Raw genomic sequence first — 21511 nt, 5'->3', positions numbered from 1 at the left:
TGACAGTGTTTTTTGTATTTGCCTATTCGTTCATTTGTTGATTGAAAGTCCTGATGTGTTATCATTCTAGTGTCAGCTAGTTGTGGGAACAGTTATCTGTGTAATAGATAATTTCAGTTAAAATATTACTTTTACTGTAATATAAGTAGTATGGAGTAACTGGTTCTGAAGCAGGTCCAGAAATGGAGCTGGTTTGTAAGACAGTCGTCTTCTTTCTGTTAGTGTCTCCCAGCCTTGGGATAGACCAGGAATTTGCTCAGAATTTTATCGCCATTGCTGGACCTCTACCCAGCAAGTTAGTAAATAGATTGCGTTTGCAAGACCAAGTCCTACTCAAGGAAGATCAGGGTCCTGCTGTGGCTGAAGCCCATGATTACCTGTGCCAACAAGATCTTGTGGCTCCTGAGCTGCCCCAGTACTTCTCCCACCTTCGTGAGATCGGGGTGACGCATTACAAAATCATCCTGCTGTGGGCACGCCTTCTTCCGAAGGCGGATGCTAAGAAGCCAGATGAAGCGCAAGTGCAGTGCTACCAGGAGCTGCTTGAGACCGTTGTTGCTGCAGACCTCAGGCCGGTGGTAGTTCTGCATCACCAGCGTGTCCCTAGCACTGTGGCCATACAGGCCAGGGGTAGGAAAGCCAACGCTTTTGCTGACCTTTTTGTGGAATACGCAGAGTTCAGCTTCCGTGTTTTTGGGGGCCTGGTCGATGTGTGGCTCACCTTCAGTGACCTGCCAGAGGTCCTTAAAAGCCTGCCTTACGATGACTCCCAGTACCGAGCCCAGGCCCTAGCTACTGCTCATGAAAGAGCTTACACTGTCTACCATGAGAAATATTCGCTGGCAGGTAAGGAGAATGGTGGGAGGGATTTTTTTATGACTTTTTCACAAGTATTCTGTCATGGGATTACATGGCAACTGCTACGTGCAATCTTTGTGTGAATATGCTATCAGTGCTCTCAGAATTACATAGAAATCCTTGATTAATAGGTTCCTTCAAATCCCTTATTTTCATAATTGTTTTATAATTTACTGGTAATTGCATTTTAGTTGAAATGATAGCCAAAAGAGTTGGGGATAATATATATATGTGCATGTGTGCATATTTGCTTTTAATCTTTTAAGTACCAGGAAAAGTATTAAATAGCCTCCGGTTGTTTTGAGCAGCAGAAACTAGTACTTCAAAACTAAACATTGTAATATTTCATTATACTTTTTCTCTAAGGGCTATTGTCCATATGCTCTTAATTTAAAGACCAGCAGATGCCCCCCAATAAACTGTAGTCTCATACTGTTCATATACCAAACCTTAAACGTGTTGTATAGTAAAAGTGGGACTGAGACTTAGGAAGAATCTTTGATTCCTGCCCAGACATCTCATTTTTAAAGACTTACTCCTTATTTCAATGGGTGTGGGCTTTTTCATTAAGGCATGGGATACAGCTTTGGAGGTCCAGATCTAGCTGAAGAATCAGGTCAAATTCAACTATCAGCCTTCCACCCAAAAGGTGGAAATCCTTGAAAATGTATTGACAAAATTCACTTAAACCAAATTGATTGTGGTTTAAAATCATCATTTGATTGAAATTATTTTATTTAACTTTAAAAAGTTAAAAAACCCAACATGAAAAAAAGTATTTACTTTTTAGCTTAAAATAAATTACCAGTTAAAAATGCTTTAGAGATTACTCAAATGCAGTCTCATTCGATTTTTTTTTTCTGTGTACAATGACAAAGCCATAATAATCAAGGTATTTTGTAGATAATACTTTTGTGTACCTCTTCCTGACCCACAGAGGAAGGACTAAAAACTTCCTGAAATGTACTTCAAACCATGAAAAAACAAGGTACAAGAAGTCTCTTGAGAGATAATAATAGTGAGGAAGTCTGAAATGTCCTTTGTTTGGCTTGCTTCATTGCAGGCACTGGGATTTTTAATAACTAAATCTTAACTCTACCTGTGTTACACAGAGGAAGAGAATTTCACCTGTTCTATGATGAGCACCCCGGATTTTCTAAGCAGCTGTCCTCCTGGGTTTGCCTTCTTTGGGCTTGGAATTGATCTGTCCCAGTCAAACAACCAGCAGAGCTGGCTGAATCATATTTTTTCATATTTTTAATTAAATTATTTTTAATTCCTGCATTTGTCAGGAATAGTTTGCTGTACAGTTCATGCCATCTAGCGATAGCCCTTAGAAGTTGCCCAGCTTCCCTCCCACATAACCTGTCCCCCCAAAATTCCCAACATCCCAGCATCACCCACCACAGAATGGATTTAAAAAAATAACCACTGTAGAACCACCGCAAAGGCATGAAAATTAGAGATATTACTTATGCATGGAGTGGAAAGGCACCCACTGGACAGCTGTATGCAGATCTACCTTCCTGCAAGCAGCAGTGCTAAGATGTTTATGAGCAGTCACGATAACACAAGGTTTATTGACAAAGACACCTTAAACTCTGCCTTTGAATTTCTTCCTTCTTCAACTCTCCATTGCAATCATAGTGGCTGTTCTGAAATTAGCTACCTAGGACACTGTCTGATGATCCACGTCTTCAAAAATTTCCAACTGATTTTAAAATAACTGCAGTGAACTGAAATTTTTTGTCCTTAACATACTAGCAATAGACTGCCTCTTTTTTTTTTTCAAGGTGGAAAGCTGTCCATTGCTTTAGGTATGGGTGATGTCTTGGATAGTGCTTCATCAGAATTTCTTTCAGTTTCTCTTCAGGTAACACCTTAATAGAAATTATTTCCAAAATTATATAAATTTGATTTTATTTAACTTAATTTTTGTGTACGGGATCAAGTGACTTGTTGCAAGTTAAATAAAATTTTAGCAAGTTGGTCAGTTGAACAACTTGGTAAATTTTACTTATTTGATTAGTCTGATCATGTGAAGCTCACTGATTTTAAAAATTACTTCAGTGTCCTTTCTTGGCTAGTAGGAATTGATGAAGATATATGGAGACATATTTGCTTTCGTAATTGGCAATGTTAGCAATATATGTGCTTCAATGACAAGGTGTCTGCAAAAAGTGTACCCATTGTTATTTTCTTTGCAAGTCTGCTTAATGTACCACCGAAGAAATGGATACTTTATTTTAAATAACTGCTATTTAAAAAATCTGCTTAATATGTTAAAACACAGACTGACCTGCGCTAAAAGTGATCTAGTTGCACAGGGATGCAGGAGGAGAACATAATCTCTACAAAGATGATGACATGCTTTTTGTAAAAACCGAACTCTGTTAGTAGCTATCTTCACCTAGAGGATGTTGATGTAGGATACAGTGAACAAATGAGAGTGCAGATTTTTTGCTTGTATTCACAATTCTCCAAAATTTAGTAAGAGGGTAAGCAATGTTGTAGGCATGACATTTCAAGGATATAAGCAAGGTGTGGTTTGTAGGGTGTCTTGGTTTTGGCAGGAATAGAGTTAATTTTCTTCCTAGCAGCTGGTATAGTGCTGTGGTTTGGATTTGGGATGAGAATAACATTGATAACACACTGATGTTTTAGTTGTTGCCAAGCAGTCAAGGACTTTCAACTTCTTATACTGGCCTGCTGAGAAGGTGGGGGGGTGTCCAAGAAGCTGGGAGGGGACACAGCCAGGACAGCTGACCCAAACTGGCCAAAGGGATATTCCATACCATATAACGTCATGTTCCATATATAACTGAGGGGCTGGCTGGGAGGTGGGGCGGCTCAGGAACTAGCTGAGCATTGGCTCTAGGTGGTGAGCACTTGTTTTGTATATTCTTTTATCATTATTATTATTATTTTTCTTTTCTGTCCTATTAAACTATCTTTATTTCAGCCACGAGTTTTACCTTATTCTTTTTGATTCTCTCCCCCATCCCACTGAAGGGCAGGGAGTGACCAAATGGCTGTGTGGTGGTTTTATCTGCCAGCCTGGTTAACATAGGGAAACATAGGGAAACAAAACATAGGGAAAGCAAAGATGTTGTATTAGGTGAATTGACTAAACTAGAAGAAAACTTTGGACTGAAAAATAAACTGAAAGCTTATCAGTTTTTTTCCAACTTCATCAGCTGGCTTAATAAAAGAATATGATCTGTTCTCTTGAACTTGATAATTTCTAGTGGGATAACGCTTGTAGTTTGGAATGATTAAAGACTTCTGAAGTGGACTTTACCCAAAGGATTATTGATAAGACCTTCCCAAACCACACAGTTGCAAAGGTTTCTCTGATTAATCATAGACAGCCTTGCAAATTAAAAAATCAACTGTAAATCATTAATATTAAATTCATAAGATACTCTTAGAATTTCATTTAGCTGTTTAAATTTTACTTTGTTTAGGAGAGATACAAAATGCATCTTCCCATACAGTATCCAGTTTGTACTCATTATATTGTCCAGGGCTCCCATACAGCTGTATGGCTTCTTACTCCAGCAATGTATCTTTATCAAACATTTCACAATTTTATATATTTTTAATGCAATACCTGCAAAAAAAATATGTTTTGGTCCAGGATGATTCTTTTCCTTTTCTTGTTTCCAGGAATCGGTAGACTTTCTGTCTCTCAGCCTTCAGTACCATTGTAGAAATGAAACAGATTTCTACAAGAAATTGAATGAATTCCAGGTAACATTATGCACAGTGTTAAAATTAGAGCAGCAGACAACAGACCATAAATAGAAGGGGAATTTCATGTTTCTTGATGCATGTCTAAACAGTTCTGATTTGCTGTAAGAGCTCATACAACAGCTACTCTAGGAAACAGCTGCATAGTGCTCACTTACTTCTCTGTTGTTATTCTGACTTAAAAACAGGTGTTCGAAAGTGCTGGAAAGGATCATCTTGGTCAATACTCATTAGTGATTTATTAATTACTAGAATGGCTTAATTCATTTGTCCAGGACTGAAAAAACCTTCTCTCTCACATCCTAAGTGTTTGATAAGCTGTTAGGCTAATAGCTACAAACTAAAAGACACTGTTTTATTCTAACATGGGTTCTGCAATGGTACTACCAAACTTCACAACTCCTCATCAGTTGAGGCAGCACCAGAAATCTTAAAGAGGATGAATTTGTGAAAGGATTAGGTCACATGGCAGCAACAATGTCAGTGATGTTCTAGGCTAGTACCTGATATTAAACCTCTGTTAGTGACTGCATTCTTAGCATCCATAAGACAAGACTCATCCAGCAACTGAGCAGCAGAATAAGGAGCTACCCACGTGACTCATCTTTAGTATCCCGGCATGCTGCAGTTACGCTAAAAATCTGGAGTGGGCCATTTATGGCAACAGATTTTTACCAAGTAAGCTTTCAAAAAAAGACATAGTTCCTTTTGCCTTTTCAATGACAGGTTGAACACTGAAGGTTTCTGGGGTTTATGCTTTGATTTGCATTTGGCTTTTTTTTGGATCAGAGAAAAATAGTGAGTGGTATTGAATGTTTACTCTGTTGATTTATGAATTTAACTTTGAAGAACTTTATCGCCAATTCTCAGTCTTCTAGGTATTTACTATTCTGTGTTAAAAGCAGCAAATGCCAAGACCATGGTTTTACGAGCTGGCTGATGCTTTTTTCCATACAAGTCCCTGATTTCTGGTTTTGCAGAATGTCTGGAAGGACATAGAGATCTTGGTTTTCAGTCTAAAGTTCCTTGATTGTGGTTCCATGGAAGAGAATCCTTTCATTCCAGTAGCTGCCATTGTCACAGGTGAGCGACATATTTTAAGAAGGAGGAGAGTTTTTTAGCTAAGCTCTGCATGGCAAATTACAGAGGAAATTCAAAATTATCCAGTCCAGGCCACTGCTATTAGATAAAATAACTTTATGGTTTCTTTCATAGCCTTCTTGGAAAATTCCAGGTGGATGGTAAGTGTAGAGTGAGGGGAAGCAGGAAATCTTTCCCAAAGCTTTTCATCATTTTCATCAGCCTCAAGTTGCACCAGGGGAGGTTTAGATTGGATATTAGGAAAAATTTCTTCACTGAAAGGGTTATTAAGCATTGGAACAGGCTGCCCAGGGAAGTGGTGGAGTCACCATGCCTGGAGGTATTTAAAAAATGCATAGATGTGGTGCTTAGGGACATGGTTTAGTGGTGGACTTGGCAGTGTTAGGTTTATGGTTGGACTTGATGATATTTTCCAACCTAAATGATTCTATGATCATTTTTAACATGAAATTGGAAATATCTAATAAAACCCCAACATATTTGATGTGAGAAAAATAGCTATTAGTTATGAAAAGCACCTTATTTCTAAAGGTGTAATTGTATGTACAAGTTGTGTCATGCAGTCCACGGCATCTAAGTTGTGACTAAGTCCATCACTTACCATTTGTTTGTTTTCAGCTATTAATAAGGAAGAGACACGTACGATTGGGTATGACGTCAATGAGTTCTTGGACTTCTCATCATCTCACTTTTTAAGGTATGGGTTTTGTCCCTTAAATCAGATACTATAATGAAATTATGTCCCCAAGAAATTTATGTGCAGGCAGACACAAGAGAGTTTTAGTGGTAAAGTCTGCTGTTAGTTGCTGAAAGGACTGGGAAGGAATGCCTTTCTGCTGAGCCCAGCCTCTGGCTGTTACGGGCAAGCCTCTATCCTACTATTACGTGCAATGCGATCCTCTTCCACTCTCATCCTTGGTTACCAGATTGCACCTTCAAGCCAATAGTAACAGGTACATTTTCCAAGCATTCTGTCCTTTTCAAGAGCAAAATAGTTAATAATAAATAAATACGATAGAGGCTTTTGTAGGAGAGAAGCCAATTTGGCCTACAGAAGTGTAGGAGATACCATTGCACAGGGAGATGCTAAGGAATACAGAAGTAGCATTGATTAGTTTTAGCTTATGCTATGGACACTCATGAAAGCAGTTGTAGCATGCAAAATTGCTGCACATTGCAAGGATTTTGTTTGCTCCTCTGACCTAGGTGTAATGAATTATGAGTATCTACCTGCAAAGAAGTGCATTACATATATAGCTCTTGAGCTGCTCTGCAATTAGCTCATTGCACTCCACCTTCCTCTGCTAGGCAGTGGGTTGGATTGATCAGATGGCAAAGGAACTATACCCTAAGTGGCTTATGGCAGCTGAATGGGAAGCAAACAATTCTTTTATCCTCTGTGTTTGCAAGTGCTGTGGCACTGGCATCCACCTTGGAGATTGTAACTTATTTTTGTTCTTTTTCCAGCAAAACAAATACTCTTCAGGAGTATCCAGATGCTGTTCTTGCCCCTCGCTCCTCCTATCAAACAGTGTGGGAAATGTTTTCCAAACAGTCTGAATTGGAGAGGGATTCTTTTCTGGAAGATGTTTTTCCAAGTGGTTTCCTCTGGGGCACATCCACAGGTGCTTTGAACATTGAAGGAGCTTGGGCAGAGGATGGGAAAGGAGAGAGCATCTGGGATCAGTTTGGGCATGCAGGTCATGTCTACAAGAACCAAACTGCAGATGTGGCATGTGACAGCTACTATAAAACCAGCTATGACATTTACCTACTTAGGGGTCTTCATCCCCAACTGTACAAATTTTCTGTATCCTGGCCTAGAATTTTCCCTGCTGGCACCAACAAGACCATCAGCTCTAAGGGTGTTGATTATTACAACCAATTAATTAACCAGTTGCTAGACTCTAACATTGAGCCCATGGTGACTCTGTTCCACTGGGACCTCCCACAAGCTCTTCAGGTCCTTGGTGGCTGGCAGAATGACAGTATCATAGATGCTTTTGTAAACTATGCAGACTTCTGCTTTGCCACTTTTGGGGATCGGGTCAAGTTCTGGATTACTTTCCACGAGCCTTGGGTTATCAGCTATGCTGGCTATGGCACCGGAGAGCATCCTCCAGGAATCACTGACCCAGGAGTAGCATCTTACAAGGTAGGGACACAGGAATAACTAGGGTCCTGCAGCTGCCATTGTTGTGGTGTTTTCCTCTGATGGTTCTGTACTTTTAACTATGTTCAAGCCTAATGTGGCCTCTGGGACAACTATTTGCTTGTTGGGTTTATTATACTCGCAAAAAAATGCGGTAGTTAATGGGTGCTAGGCGTCTTTATTTTATTTTTCTATTCTGAAAGCTGGTGGTGATGGATAGCCAGATTCTTCTGCTTAATCCAAAATCTACTGCACTCTCTGGCTATTATTACTGGTTTTGTCAAGCTTTCTTCTTTTGAATGGAAACGACATTCTTACATGGCAGTAATCTCAATGCTTGAGAGTTCTTGTGCAAAGCAGTGTGTCACTTATTCCTGTGCTTTCTGCTCCCAGGTGGCTCACACAATTCTCAAGGCTCATGCCAAGGTCTGGCACCTGTATAACAACAAATACCGTTCTCAGCAACTGGGAAAGGTGGGGCTGGTGCTGAACTCAGATTGGGCTGAACCCAAGACTCCAACCAACTCTGAGGATGTGAGAGCATCTGAGAGGTACTTGCAGTTCATGCTTGGCTGGTTTGCTCATCCTATATTTGTTAATGGTGATTACCCAGATATCCTGAAGGCTCAGATCCAGGAAGTAAACCAGCAGTGCTCTGCAACAATTGCACAGCTGCCTCTGTTTACTGAAGAGGAGAAGTCCTGGGTGAAAGGGACTGCAGATTTTTTTGGTCTTTCCCATTACACTTCCCGCCTGGTCAGTGCTGTGACTAACGGGACGTGCACACCAAGCTACGAGAGCATTGGGAACTTCTCCTTGCATGTAGATCCTTCTTGGCCACAGACTGCCTCTTCTTGGATCCATGTGGTCCCTTGGGGATTAAGAAGGCTGCTGAAGTTTGTGTCCCAGGAATATACAGGGACAAAGATCCCAATTTACATAGCAGGAAATGGAATGCCAACAGAAGACTCAGGGGATCTTATTAATGACACTCTGCGAGTAGATTATTTCCGCCAATACATCAATGAGGCTCTAAAAGGTATGCAGAAATTTAATATTTTTTTTTAATATAATGGCAACTAGTTATTCTGTCACTTCCATGGTGGTTAACTTTAAAACATCACCACTTGCACAGTGATGTGAGGTCAATGTGGAACTCTCCATACTGTTTAGATATGGGAATAGGTTTTTCATATATACGAATTAATGTAGCCTGGACCCTTATGTCAGTCCCTCTGTGAGAACGGTGTTTATATATTTCAGTTACCCTGTAGATGATTTGCCTGCAGGCAGGCTCTTGCCTACAGAGCTCTCATAGATCAGGACTGAACAATGTCTTTACTCAATAAGCAGATCTAACTGAGAGCATCCTGTGACATTTCAGGTTAGAATTTTTAGGGAGATACTTGTATCTCAATTGTTTTGAGCAAGGTTCAAGGTATGCCTGTATCTTTGCAAACTGCTTATCAATTGATGTAGTTCTGGACAGATACAAAGATTTGAGATTTCAAATAGAGATTTGACTGATACTCTCTTGAGATACACAAATCAATACTGTCAGGAAAACTTTATTAAATATGCTGTATTAAAAATGTTGGTCATTGGTCTACACCATTTGATCTTCTTGACCTAGTTCCTTACTGATAGAAGTGTTAAAAGATGGAAAACACAATTTAGCATTGCTGTTATGCCTCAGCAGAAGTAAAGAAGAAGGACTGCATAGTGGAAGTGAAATTCTCTGGAAGGAGAGAGATTTAGTGCTTTTTTGTAGGCAACGTGAGGAAGGATGCTGGACTTGCTTCTGCTGATATAGGATACACTGTCCTGCTAAAAGAAACAAGGAAGATAGGCAAGCACTAAATACATGTAATGTTACCATTTAGCTATAGTTGTTAAATCTAAAAGAGCACCATATACCTAAATTGATGAATTGTGCTTGAAAACAAGAACACAGGGAAAGGGATACCAGTGGCACAAGTGTCCTGTACTTAAATATCTCTTGACTAATATGTCTTTTCTCATGCATTTTTATCATTTGAACAGCTCCTATTATTACAGTGTTGACTGCTTTTCTTGCCAGATACTCTGTTTGGGGTTTTTTTTTTGCATAAAAGACCATTCATAGTTGTTTGGCTTATCACTGTTACCCTCAGTTGTGGTGCTTATTTCGTGCTATGCTGTATTCAGAAAATGTTCAAATGAATAACAATGTCTTGCACTGTTTCTGTGACAGCGGTAAAACTAGACACAGTTGATGTTCGGTCATATATTGCTCGATCCCTGGTTGACGGCTTTGAAGGCCCGGTGGGGTACAGCCTAAAATTTGGGCTACATCATGTGAATTTTGAAGATAGCAACAGACCAAGGACTCCCAAGGCATCTGCTTATTTCTATTCCAGTGTTATTGAAAACAATGGTTTCCCATCCAAAGTCTTGGACAGATTTTCTACACCGGTGGTGTTTGACCTACCCATGCCATCAAAGTTGCCGAATTTACCAGCATCAGAAGTTCCCTCCAAAGCAAAGATTGTCTGGCAGAAGTTTTCATCTCAAACAGACTTTGAAAGGGACATGTACTTTTATGGAACATTCCCAGAGGACTTTTCTTGGGGTGTGTCTTCTTCTGCCTACCAGGTAGAGGGAGGTTGGGATGCTGATGGCAAAGGACCCAGCATTTGGGATAACTTCACCCATGTCCCAGGGAATATAAAGAATAATGATACTGGAGATATAGCTTGTGATAGCTACAACAAGGTGGAGGAAGATATTTACCTGCTGAGAGCCTTAGGGGTAAGGAACTATCGTTTCTCCCTGTCCTGGTCTCGAATTTTCCCCACCGGAAGGAACAACTCAATAAACAGCCATGGAGTTGACTACTATAACCGTCTCATTGATGGACTGGTTGCAAACAACATCACTCCAATCGTCACTCTCTACCACTGGGACCTGCCACAAGCTCTCCAGGACATTGGTGGCTGGGAGAGCAGCGCATTGATTGACCTGTTTGATAGTTATGCGGACTTCTGTTTCCAGACCTTTGGGGACAGGGTGAAGTTCTGGATTACGTTCAATGAACCCCAAGTCATTGCCTGGATTGGCTATGGTGTTGGGGCACTTCCACCCAATGTCAATGACCCTGGCAGTGCACCCTATAGGGTTGCCCACATCTTACTGAAAGCTCACGCCAAGGTCTACCACACGTATGATGACAAATACAGAGCGACTCAGGGAGGGATCATTGCTCTATGTCCCCACGTTGAGTGGGCTGAGCCAAAGACACCAAGCAACCCCAGGGACATAGAAGCTGCAGACAGATATATGCAATTTTTGATGGGGTGGTTTACACACCCAATTTTCAAAAATGGGGACTACCCCGAGGTCATGAAGTGGAAAGTTGGGAACAGGAGTGAGCTCCAGAACCTGCCATCATCTCGCCTACCGGTTTTCACAGAAGAGGAGCGTGATTACATCAGGGGCACAGCAGATGTTTTCTGCTTCAACACCTACTCCTCCAAAATTGTAACCCATGCAACAACCCGGTTGAAGCCCTTCTCTTATGAGTATGACCAGGAAGTTTCAACAGAGGTTGACAGCTCCTGGCCTTCCTCAGCTGTTAACGACCACCGGGCTGTGGCCTGGGGGCTGAGGAGGCTACTGAACTGGATCAAAGAAGAATATGGAAATCCCCCAATATACATAATCGAGAATGGGGTGGGGATAAAGACCAAATCAGATGTTAATGACAATACCAGGATATTTTACCACAAAACATACATTGATGAAGCTTTAAAAGGTACCAGTGTTTGCTTTTGTTCTGTTGGTGGTGTGTGTCTCCTCCCTAGATTTCTGGTTACTTTCTTCCTCTGAGGACTAGTTTTTAAAAGCAATTAATATCGGACTTTAAATATTCTGAACACAATATAAACATAATGTTTCTTTTTATGATCTCCTTTACATGGCCGTTTGTACTCTATATCCTCCAACTATGAAGAGTCTCTTATGATCTTAGTTGTCCAGTCCCAGCTTTATGAAGCTGGAAGCGTGTATGTGCTTGCATGTGAATTTCTTGTGGTTCATTTAATGTGTGATTATATGACTGATGCTCTGCCATTTGTTTCTTGTCTTTCAGCTTACAAGTTGGATGGTGTTAATCTGAGAGGATACAACGCTTGGTCTTTCATGGATAATTTTGAATGGTTGGATGGTTATGATTCAAGATTTGGACTGCACCAGGTTGATTTTGACAATCCCAACAGGCCAAGAACCCCAAAGCGCTCTGCTGTGTACTATGCAGAAATTATCCGCAATAATGGTATCCTATTGCCAAAAGAAGATGAATTTTTATATGGAGAGTTTCCAAAGAACTTTTGGTGGAGTGTAGCAACTTCAGCATATCAGGTTAGGAAACTGAGACAGGCTCTTAAAGTATCTGTGGACAGTTAATTAATTTTGGATGAGACACCTACAGCTTTTGTAATATTAGATTTTACCGTAATTGAGGGTTAGTGTAACAACTGCTGTAAAAGGGAGGAACCTGGAGATATGTAAGGGCGGGGTTATAGCACAGGAATTGAGATAGCAGCATGGGCTTCACAAGAGCCAAGCAACATGGAGCAGCAGGTGAACTGAAATGACGACTGTTCTGTGGCATTGTACTCTGCTAATACATCTTGCCTTGAAGCCCAAGAGGTCTTAGTAGTTTGGTACAGCAAAAACATTGCCTTTTCTAGTCTTAAGCTGATAAGTCAAAATATTGTGTGGTGCCACAAAGACCAACAGGCTGAATTCTTTGCTAGGCCAAGACCTAAATTTGGGGGTTACTAATAATTTCCCCCCCAACCTTCAATTACAGATTGAGGGAGGATGGAGAGCAGATGGGAGAGGACTTAGCATTTGGGACCAATTTTCTCACACTCCCTTGAAAATCAGCAATGATGACACTGGAGATGTAGCTTGTGACAGCTACCACAAGATTGAGGAGGATGTGGAAATGCTGAAAAGCCTCAAAGTGTCTCACTATCGCTTTTCAATCTCCTGGTCCCGTGTTCTCCCAGATGGGACCACCAGATACATCAATGAAATGGGACTGAACTACTATGAAAGACTTATCGATGCTCTTCTGGCAGCTAACATTATGCCTCAGGTAACTAAAACCGGTAACTTTCAGGTAACTACAAAATAGCAGAACCCAGGTCTGATGCTCAGAGCATATGTGTATTTTCATCCATGCCCTCCTTCACAAAGAAATTGTTTTTCATGGTGTTCTGTGAGGAAACGTGGGGTTTGCATAAGCAAATGAACTGGGAATATAGTGATGTCTTAGAAATTCCTACCCAGAAAGATCACAGTAACCTTATTGTTGGCTGTTTCCAATTACCTTCTCATCTCTTATGTGCTTGGAAGTGGGTTCCATAAGGACCTATGCAGTGATCTGTGAGGCTGACCAACCTGTAGTTCCCAGGATCCTCCTTCTTGCCTTTCTTGGAGATGGGTGTAACATTATTCTTTTCCCAGGAGTCACGAAGGTCCACTGCTCAGCATGGTTTGTCACATACAATGGACAGTGACCTCACCACTGCATCAGCCAGCTCTTTCAGCACTGTTGAGTGACTCTGACCTGTCCCCATAGACTTGGGACACATGTGGCTTTTTTCTGCTTCTACCTGTTGATTCCCCACTGCTGGCTGTCCCTGTCCTCCCCAAACCAGGCTGGTACACGTAGGGAGTGCACATGGCTGCACCAAACATGTGTATGCACACTATACAGGGGGCAATCCAGGACTACCTACACAAGCATCAGATCATGCCTGAGAAAACCAGTGCCATCGTGGCATTGCTCTAGGCTGGTCCAACAGATGTACCAGCCCGAAGAGGTGTTCTGTTGGACTGTATTTCATCTGAGAGTCAGTGCAGGCACAGCAGTTCTTCACTGACAAGTTCTTGCTGTCACAAGGTTGTGGTGGTTTTTGGTAAAACCTTCATCTTCATCGTCAGGAGTTCGAGTTAATCCTAAAAGTTTGAGTCATTTCCCCACGTCCTAAAGAAACTGAAACATTGGCAAAAAGGTATTTTATTTGAGTGCATGAGTGATCGCTAATAAACTCAAACACCATTAGGAACAGGTAGCTGCTGATCAAAGCACAGTTTATTTATGTTCATAAATAAGGCTGGGTTACTGTCCTTATTTCCAAAAGTAAGAGTGACTGAGTCCTTTCTCTTGCTGTCTTTCCCCACAGGTAACTCTCTATCATTGGGACCTCCCACAGGCACTGCAGAACCTCGGTGGGTGGGAGAATGATACTATAGTTCAGAGGTTTAAGGAATATGCTGAGCTCCTTTTCCAGAGACTGGGAGATAAAGTGAAATTTTGGATAACCTTAAATGAACCCTACAACACTGCATATTGTGGCTATGGTGTTGGCACAGCTGCTCCAGGTAAGACTGCTGGGCCTAACCTCAGAGCCTTCACAGCACTGTACGCACAGCTCTGTTTTATGCTGCAGCAGAGTAGATGCTAGGGGCTTGCAAAGGTAGAGCAAGGAGGACAGCGTGGTGGGGATAAATGGGGTTTGGACTGCTGTGGTGCAGTGAACTGGACCTTCTTTCACTTTGCCTGTCCCCTCCAAGACCCATTCTCCTTCTTCTGCTCCTCTAACCTACCCCTGCTCTGCAGCCTCTGGATTACACTTGCTATCTGGAGCAGACCCCATTTTCAGAGCAGCTCGCAGGACTGTGGAGAAGGGTTAGTGCTGGAGGAGGGCCAAGCTCAGCTATAGGGCAGAAGCAAAGGAAGGGGAGAGATGGGAGCTGAACACACAGCTTTCTGCTCTTCATACTGGCAGCAGCAGCCTGTTGCCAGTGCTGGCAGCCCTGTACAGACAGAGAGCTCAATCAGCCCTTGACCGTCTGCAGGGGGAGGAAGGAGCAATGCTGGGTCCTGCTCAGCCTACCCACTGCAGCTACACCTTCAGCTGTCTCTGCCAAAGCGGGGATTTCAGCCTAGGGCTGGGCCAAAGGACACCAGGTGCTGCACTTTTATTCATTTACTAGCAGGCAGTTCTGGGTGTTGTGTTAACCTGGGGAGCAGTCGATGAGAAGGCTGGGAATTGCAGCTCTATTATCTGTGCTGTCACTGTCTCTGCAGGCATCTCTGTTCGGCCAGGGCGAGCCCCCTACGTGGTGGGGCACAACTTAATAAAGGCCCACGCGGAAGCCTGGCACCTCTACAACGAGACCTACCGAGCAAAACAAGGAGGATTAATCTCTATCACCATCAACTCTGACTGGGCAGAACCAAGGAACCCATACAACCAGGAGGACGTTGATGCTGCCAGGCGATACTTGCAGGTACAGAGACACCCGGTCATAGCTCTCCCTGCTGCTCCTCGGTTTGTTCCTGATGGCACCCCTTCTCTGGGTGCTGGAGATGCCCAGAACCCAGGTCAGCATCTCATTGAAACAAAAGTATGAGCCAGCAGCATCTCTGCAAGGAAATGCATCACCTTCTTCTTGTGGCTCATCAAGTATGCAACAGAAATGAGACAAAAAATGGTTGCAGTGACAAAAGCTTATTAAATTTACTGCCATTATGTGGGCATCCCTGGGTATCTCCACGTCCCTGTTCATTATAAATTTGGGTCCTATCTATAAAGCAGTACATGAAGGAGAAATGGTTAAATCCCTTGTTTTGATACCTAATTTATCCTTCTCCCTTATTTCCTGGCTTAGTTTCTTCTAGGTTGGTTTGCTCATCCCATTTTCAAAAATGGTGATTATAACGAAGTTATGAAAACAAGGATTCGGGAACGCAGTCTGGCTCAGGGGCTGAGCCAGTCCCGGTAAGAGCCCAGGCACATGTCTGGTTTTGTTTTACTTGCTGTGCTGAAACCTGCTTTTCTGACAGAAGTGCTAAATTTCAAAGATTCTATTGCAATGTTACTGCAAAAATCTTACTGTATCCTCCCAGAAAAACTCTAGTGTACATTTTGCCTGCTCCCTGTCTTTACCTCTCTTGCAAACTAAATTTACTAATATAACATATCTTTGGGGTAATAAGTTGGCAGCTCAGAGTGATACAGTAAATGCTCCGCATTAGCCACAGTGCTTCACCTGACAACCATGGTAAACGTGTTTTAACTTTTCTTAAAACTGTGGACTGAACTCGAGCACTGAGAACTCATTGGTCCCTCTGAATTACTGTTCTTAGTTTCCATTCCTATTAATTATTCTTATTGTGGTAGCAGTGCTTCATCATGAATGCTTTTCCTTTTCTCTCCCTTTATAGGCACATACAAGGAAAGCACTTTTTTCCCTCTTCACTTTAATAGCAATTTAATGGGGTATATTAGATCTAGGGCTATTCCTGATCATTCCTCTCTGAAAATGTGAAGGACCGCTCGTTTTGAAATGAGGGAGATGGTGGAAGAGTCGGTCTATGCTCTGCAGCAAAGGCAGGTCTCCTCCAAGATTTGAGTTATGTTCTTATGTATCCAAACCACTTGCATTCTTAGGCACTTTTTTTGACATGCAATTTCTTCTCTGGCAGTTGCTGCCATTATTAAGACAGCAAAGTGATGTATGTTGCTTTATGAGATAATGTGCCCAAGCATCTCCATCTAGGGAGGAAGTCCTGTCCTCAGTCTAAGACTGCAAATACTCAAGCATCACCAAATTGCTGGGAGCACTGGCTGCATTTTCAGCAGGGCTTGCCTAGAGACCCAGTTCCCAGGAGAATTTTCTCCCTCTTCTGGCTAGAAGAGAGCTGAAACCTCACTCCTTGTTCCTTGGATGTCCTTCACTCCAGTTTCTTACTCTGAGTAGACTGTGTAGGGCTGCAGATCCCAAAGGGGGATGTTCTTCTCAGAGGAGGCCTCCCTTTTGAAGAGAACCAAGCACTTTGCGATTAAATGGTAGAGTCTGCACACAGAGCCTAGTTCCCAGTTGCCCCTGGGTTTTCCCGTGTTCCTCCAGAAGGATTGCGGTACCTCCCCTTGTGCTTGTGCTGCTGGTATCAGGGATACCAGCAGTACACATGGAGTGTGTTCAAAGTGTGGCTCTTGGGTAGAGAGCTCCAAAGTTTTTATTTCCTGTGCAGAAACCATAGTTTACGAGACAACGCTGTATTAGCCTCTGCCATGACCTACCAAGTACTACTACTGCCACACAGAGAAGAAAGAGCTCCTCTTGTAGCAGATGCCTGCTCCCCTGCTGCTGTGAAGCACATCTTAGCACAGGGTAGCTGGCTCCACCTTGGGTGTGTGCCAGCAGGAGCACACTGTTTTGAGGGGGGCTTGTGACAGCTTCCCTGAGCGGGGACAGGACCCACTGGGTGTCAGTGGCTGCTAGCAGGCACCATTTCATACTCCCCTCTGTCAGAGCTAGTCGTGCTCTTGCAGGATGGTGGCTGAGACAGGTCACTCAGGAATACTGCAGCTCTGGGTCTCCATAGGGGTGTAGTGAGCACATGACAACCAAAATGATTGTTGCCGATTCCTCCCAATGCATTCCTGAGGGGCCAAAACACTGTTTCTTGTCTCATAAAGCAGGATGATGCAGGACCTCTAGCTATCAGGTGTCCCTTCTCTGGTCAGCGAAAGGTCTGTTCCTCTCTTGGAGAATGTTAGTGCAAGCAGTGTGAATTGTATATTCTAGCCAGAAAAAGGACTGGGGAGGGGTAGAAGCAAAAGAACAGGGAAATCCTGAGAAGACTTGCATTTTGTAGGGTTTATGCTTTTCTCTGTTTTCTGTTGCAGACTTCCAGAATTTACTGAAAGTGAAAAGCAAAGAATTAAAGGCACATATGACTACTTTGGTCTAAATCATTATACTACAGTTTTAACATACAACATGAACTATCCTGCTGGTGTTCTGTCATATGACTCTGATAGGTAAGAGCCCAATGTAAATTACTGGGCAAGTAAAATATGCACAGCTGGAGCCTGGGCCAACAGAGTGACGTAAACTGATAGCAAAGAAAGCCGTGAGGTATTTTAAGCTGTTATAACCAATCCTAGGGAAAATATCCCCAAACAGCACCTGTGGTGCTGGTATTTTTCACAAAAGTCTAGCAACAGCCCTTTTTTTACAGACCTGATGATAAACGTGAATGTTTAAAACAGAACAAAGCCAATTAGAGGATCTACTAAAGGAAGGAATCTGTGCTTGTGAGCTTCCCAATGGTTTAGGATCGGCTGTAAACAGTATTTATTGGATTTCCTGCCCCCAATCTGCAGTGTGAACTGCTAGATTATCCTGGTTTATGGATACTGCTCCATTTGTTGTTAAACAGTTGTTAGTTCCCTCACAACACTGGATAAATGTAAGTTCAGAGCCTAAATAGCTAAATCACTTCATGGTTAACTATATATAAGATTTTTATTTAGATACCACTTTCTTTCCCCAGCCTCAACAGGTAAACAATAGGAGCTTACTAGTTTTTCTGATGAGAATTAAGGTAGTGGTGGGACCACACATGGAGGTGAACATAGGCTGTTTTCTGAAATGTTTACACAGAGAATAGATGAAATTATTGTAACTTCCCTTTGCTGTGGCATCCCAGCCCCTGTGGTTTAGCCCCATGGAAGGACACTGGGCTCAGTTTTGCATTCTTGTACATAGGTGTAAATGGCAAGTTTGTGTGCTTAAGCACTGCATTATTCATTAAACAGTAGAAATGGTGTCAAAGTACAATGATTTGGAGCTATGAGCAATGAGGTGCCAGGCACAGCAGCAGGCACTTGGGACTGCTCCCTTGGTCAGCATGTTCTCTTCCACAGAGGTGTAGCTTCAGTAACCGACCGCAGCTGGCTGAACTCTGGTTCCTTCTGGCTAAAGGTGACACCCTTTGGTTTCCGAAAGCTCCTGAGATGGATAAAGGAAGAGTACAACAACCCTCCCATTTTTGTGACTGAAAATGGGGTTTCAGAAAGGGGAGCCTTAGACCTCAATGACACTTGGCGAACACATTACTATCGCAACTACATTAATGAAGCACTGAAAGGTAGGAATGATTATTTAAACCTTATCATCTGAATCTCTAGAGAGCAGCAGTGTTGTGCCACAAGTGGAATGTGTATTAACTCAAGTTGTGCTCTGCCATCACACTTGCAAGCTGCACGCCCACATGGGTTTACTCTGTGTCCATTTCTGAGAGCCTTTGGGTTCATGCGAAACTGTCTTTGCAGGGAAAGGTGATCTAAAGGAAGAACAAACCCTGGGTTTTGTAGGGTCACTGCAGCTTCCTTGTATAGCTGCATCCGGCAGGAGGAGGTTCCACTACTTGATGGGTTAAGTGTTAACAAATACCTATTCTAACTTCTCATTTAACTATTGCTGTGTCTAAAAACTGCATCTTTTTTTAAAAAAAAACCGACAAAAAAACCTGACCCCAAATGGGTTTCAATTACAGCAGTAATCAAGCAACATCGGGGAAGGGCTTTTTCAGTTTGCTTTTCTGACATACTGGGAGGTGCCTGCCAGATGTTCAGAAGTGCTTGGTCACTGCCTTTTAGCAGCTAGGGCCCCACAAACACTTGTTTAAGCAACAGTTGCATGTTGATGGCTGTTCTTTGCTGTTCCTAAAGCTTTGTTCATTGGATAACAGCTTTGATATTTTTTTTGAGCAGATGAAAAGTCTCCAGTACTGGCAGGCTGACTGAGCTACCAATTGCTTGTTAGCTGTCAGGTCAACCTACCTCATCTACCTACTACTAAGGCTGAACTGAGCTAACACAGGATGTGAGCGAGAGGTGGGAATGGGGAGACAGTGAGACCAAGGCCAATGTGGCACTAACCCTGCTGCTGCGTGGTGCCCTGGAGCATCTTTGTGTTGCTGCTGGCCTAGTGGTGATGCCTCCTGTCACTGGCTGTACAATTAATCTGTTCTGTCTGGTCCCGGTAATAGCCATTGTGCTCGATGGTGTCGACTTACGAGGCTACACTGCGTGGACGCTGATGGACAACTTTGAGTGGGCAGTGGGCTTTGATGAACGGTTTGGGTTCTATCACGTGAATTTCTCAGACCCCGACTTGCCGCGGTACCCCAAGGCCTCTGCCAGGTATTACTCACAGATCATAAACTGCAACGGCTTTCCAGACCCAGCAACAGGCCCGCACCCCTGTCTGGAGCTGGAGCCTGAAGGTAAGTGAGCTAGCAGAAATTTTTTTTTTTTGTGTGTGTGTGCATGCGTGTGTGTGTCTGTCTCTGATCCCACAAGATTTCCATAATCTGTAAAGACATCACCATTTTCTGCAATATCCTTTTTAAGGGCTCCAGTAGTGCTCTGACTGATCATTGGTCTATGTTATGACTGAAGACACTCATGTGGAATTATGTCAGTTCTGCACACAAACCAGAACAATGACTAAATTTTGTGTGCTAGCACCTCAATACATGCCTGTCTCTAAAACGCAGTAAAAAAGTTATTCCAGTCTATTGTCGCCTGATTAACAGAACTGTCCAAGATGTTTGCCAAATCATGCACATTTAGTCTGCCCACATCACTTTTTCTAAACAATTTTTAATACTTTATATAATCTGTGTTTTGGATAAGTCTTTGGTAACACTGCTTTTGTCACTTACATTCTCTGAACTAGAGGAGTACACCGAACAGCAACCATTTCACTGTGGGGCTTTTAAATAATCATTTTTATCAGCTTTTTTGAGATGACCATAGCTGCCAGAGAATACTCACCTCTCCTCGATCTCGAGTTACACTGTGAGCCTCAGTTGTCCCTTTACTCTGAGCTAGAATTGTGACAATGGCTGATCCCAAACGAATTACAGCTACTGCCAGAGTAATTCAGCAGCGTTGAAAGCCTTGCAGAGGCAGAAAGCAGTAATGCATGCACATGCATGAGAGTTCACTCCAGCCTGTGTACTAATACTTTCTTATTGTGTTCCCACAAACAGTGACACCAACAGACACCCCACCAGCACCGGCTGACATCGTGCGCTTTTTGGGATTAGATTTAACATCGCAAAGCGCTGAAATAGCACTGTACGTGCTTTTTGCGCTTTCTGCAGTCGGAGCATTGGGCTTGGCTCTTCTTGCATATAAGTATGGAAAATTATCCAAAAGATCCCGGAAACGATCACACATGGAACTTAGTAAACTGTAAAGTTTCCACTTGCTAAGTTTGTTTGGTTTGGTCTTTATTAAAAAAAAAAAAAAAGCCTATAGCACAAGGCAAAGAAACCTGTTTGTACTACTGCAATTGGGTGTCTTCCCTCAGAGAGGGCTCCCCATCTTTCTGTTGTTTGCTTACCAGCTTTAAAATACAAAGGAAATTATTTTTTCCTGCGTTAACTTTTTTCCCCCCACTCATTATTGATTTCTTAAAGATGGATCTAAAATTGCTTATTCCCATGTGCATAAGGATTCAGAACTTGGAACTTTCTTTGGTTGTTGCTTCATCAGCTCCCTTTGGATGATGAACGACAGAATCCCCTCCCTGGACCTGCTGGTCACACGCTGTTTTTGATGCAGCCTAGAACACAGTTGGCTTTCTAGGCTGCAAGTGCACATTGCCAGGTCATGCTGAGCTTGTTGTCCACCAACACCCCCAAGTCCTCTTCCTCCAGGCTGCTCTCAATCCATTCCTCGCCCAGCCTGTCGTTGTGCTTGGGATTGCCTTGACCCATGCACA

The 21511-nt window shown here is 42.6% G+C and overlaps 1 protein-coding gene across 1 annotated transcript; it reads left to right on the top strand.

Moving 5' to 3' along the window:
* The first annotated feature begins 182 nt into the window (after nt 1-182).
* Nucleotides 183-21128, top strand: LCT (lactase). Its single transcript, XM_075757223.1, has 17 exons — nt 183-846; nt 2652-2731; nt 4528-4611; nt 5592-5694; nt 6331-6409; nt 7180-7867; nt 8258-8903; nt 10098-11657; nt 11994-12262; nt 12717-13007; nt 14101-14299; nt 15009-15211; nt 15593-15702; nt 17617-17751; nt 18640-18863; nt 19767-20003; nt 20775-21128. The coding sequence occupies exons 1-17, from the start codon at nt 183-185 to the stop codon at nt 20981-20983; spliced, it is 5781 nt and encodes a 1926-aa protein (XP_075613338.1). The 3' UTR covers nt 20984-21128.
* Nucleotides 21129-21511: the final 383 nt, after the last annotated feature.

This window comes from Balearica regulorum, chromosome 6 (assembly GCF_011004875.1).
Source record: "Balearica regulorum gibbericeps isolate bBalReg1 chromosome 6, bBalReg1.pri, whole genome shotgun sequence".
Taxonomy (NCBI): domain Eukaryota; kingdom Metazoa; phylum Chordata; class Aves; order Gruiformes; family Gruidae; genus Balearica; species Balearica regulorum.
This window is presented reverse-complemented; position numbering and strand designations above follow the sequence as displayed.

Excerpts from the sequence above, each read along its gene's own strand:
- LCT (XM_075757223.1), top strand. The coding sequence starts at position 183 with ATGGAGCTGGTTTGTAAGACAGTCGTCTTCTTTCTGTTAGTGTCTCCC. Across the intron at positions 13,008-14,100 it reads CAGCTAACATTATGCCTCAG|GTAACTCTCTATCATTGGGA; the intron begins GTAACTAAAACC and ends CTTTCCCCACAG. Across the intron at positions 14,300-15,008 it reads TGTTGGCACAGCTGCTCCAG|GCATCTCTGTTCGGCCAGGG; the intron begins GTAAGACTGCTG and ends CTGTCTCTGCAG.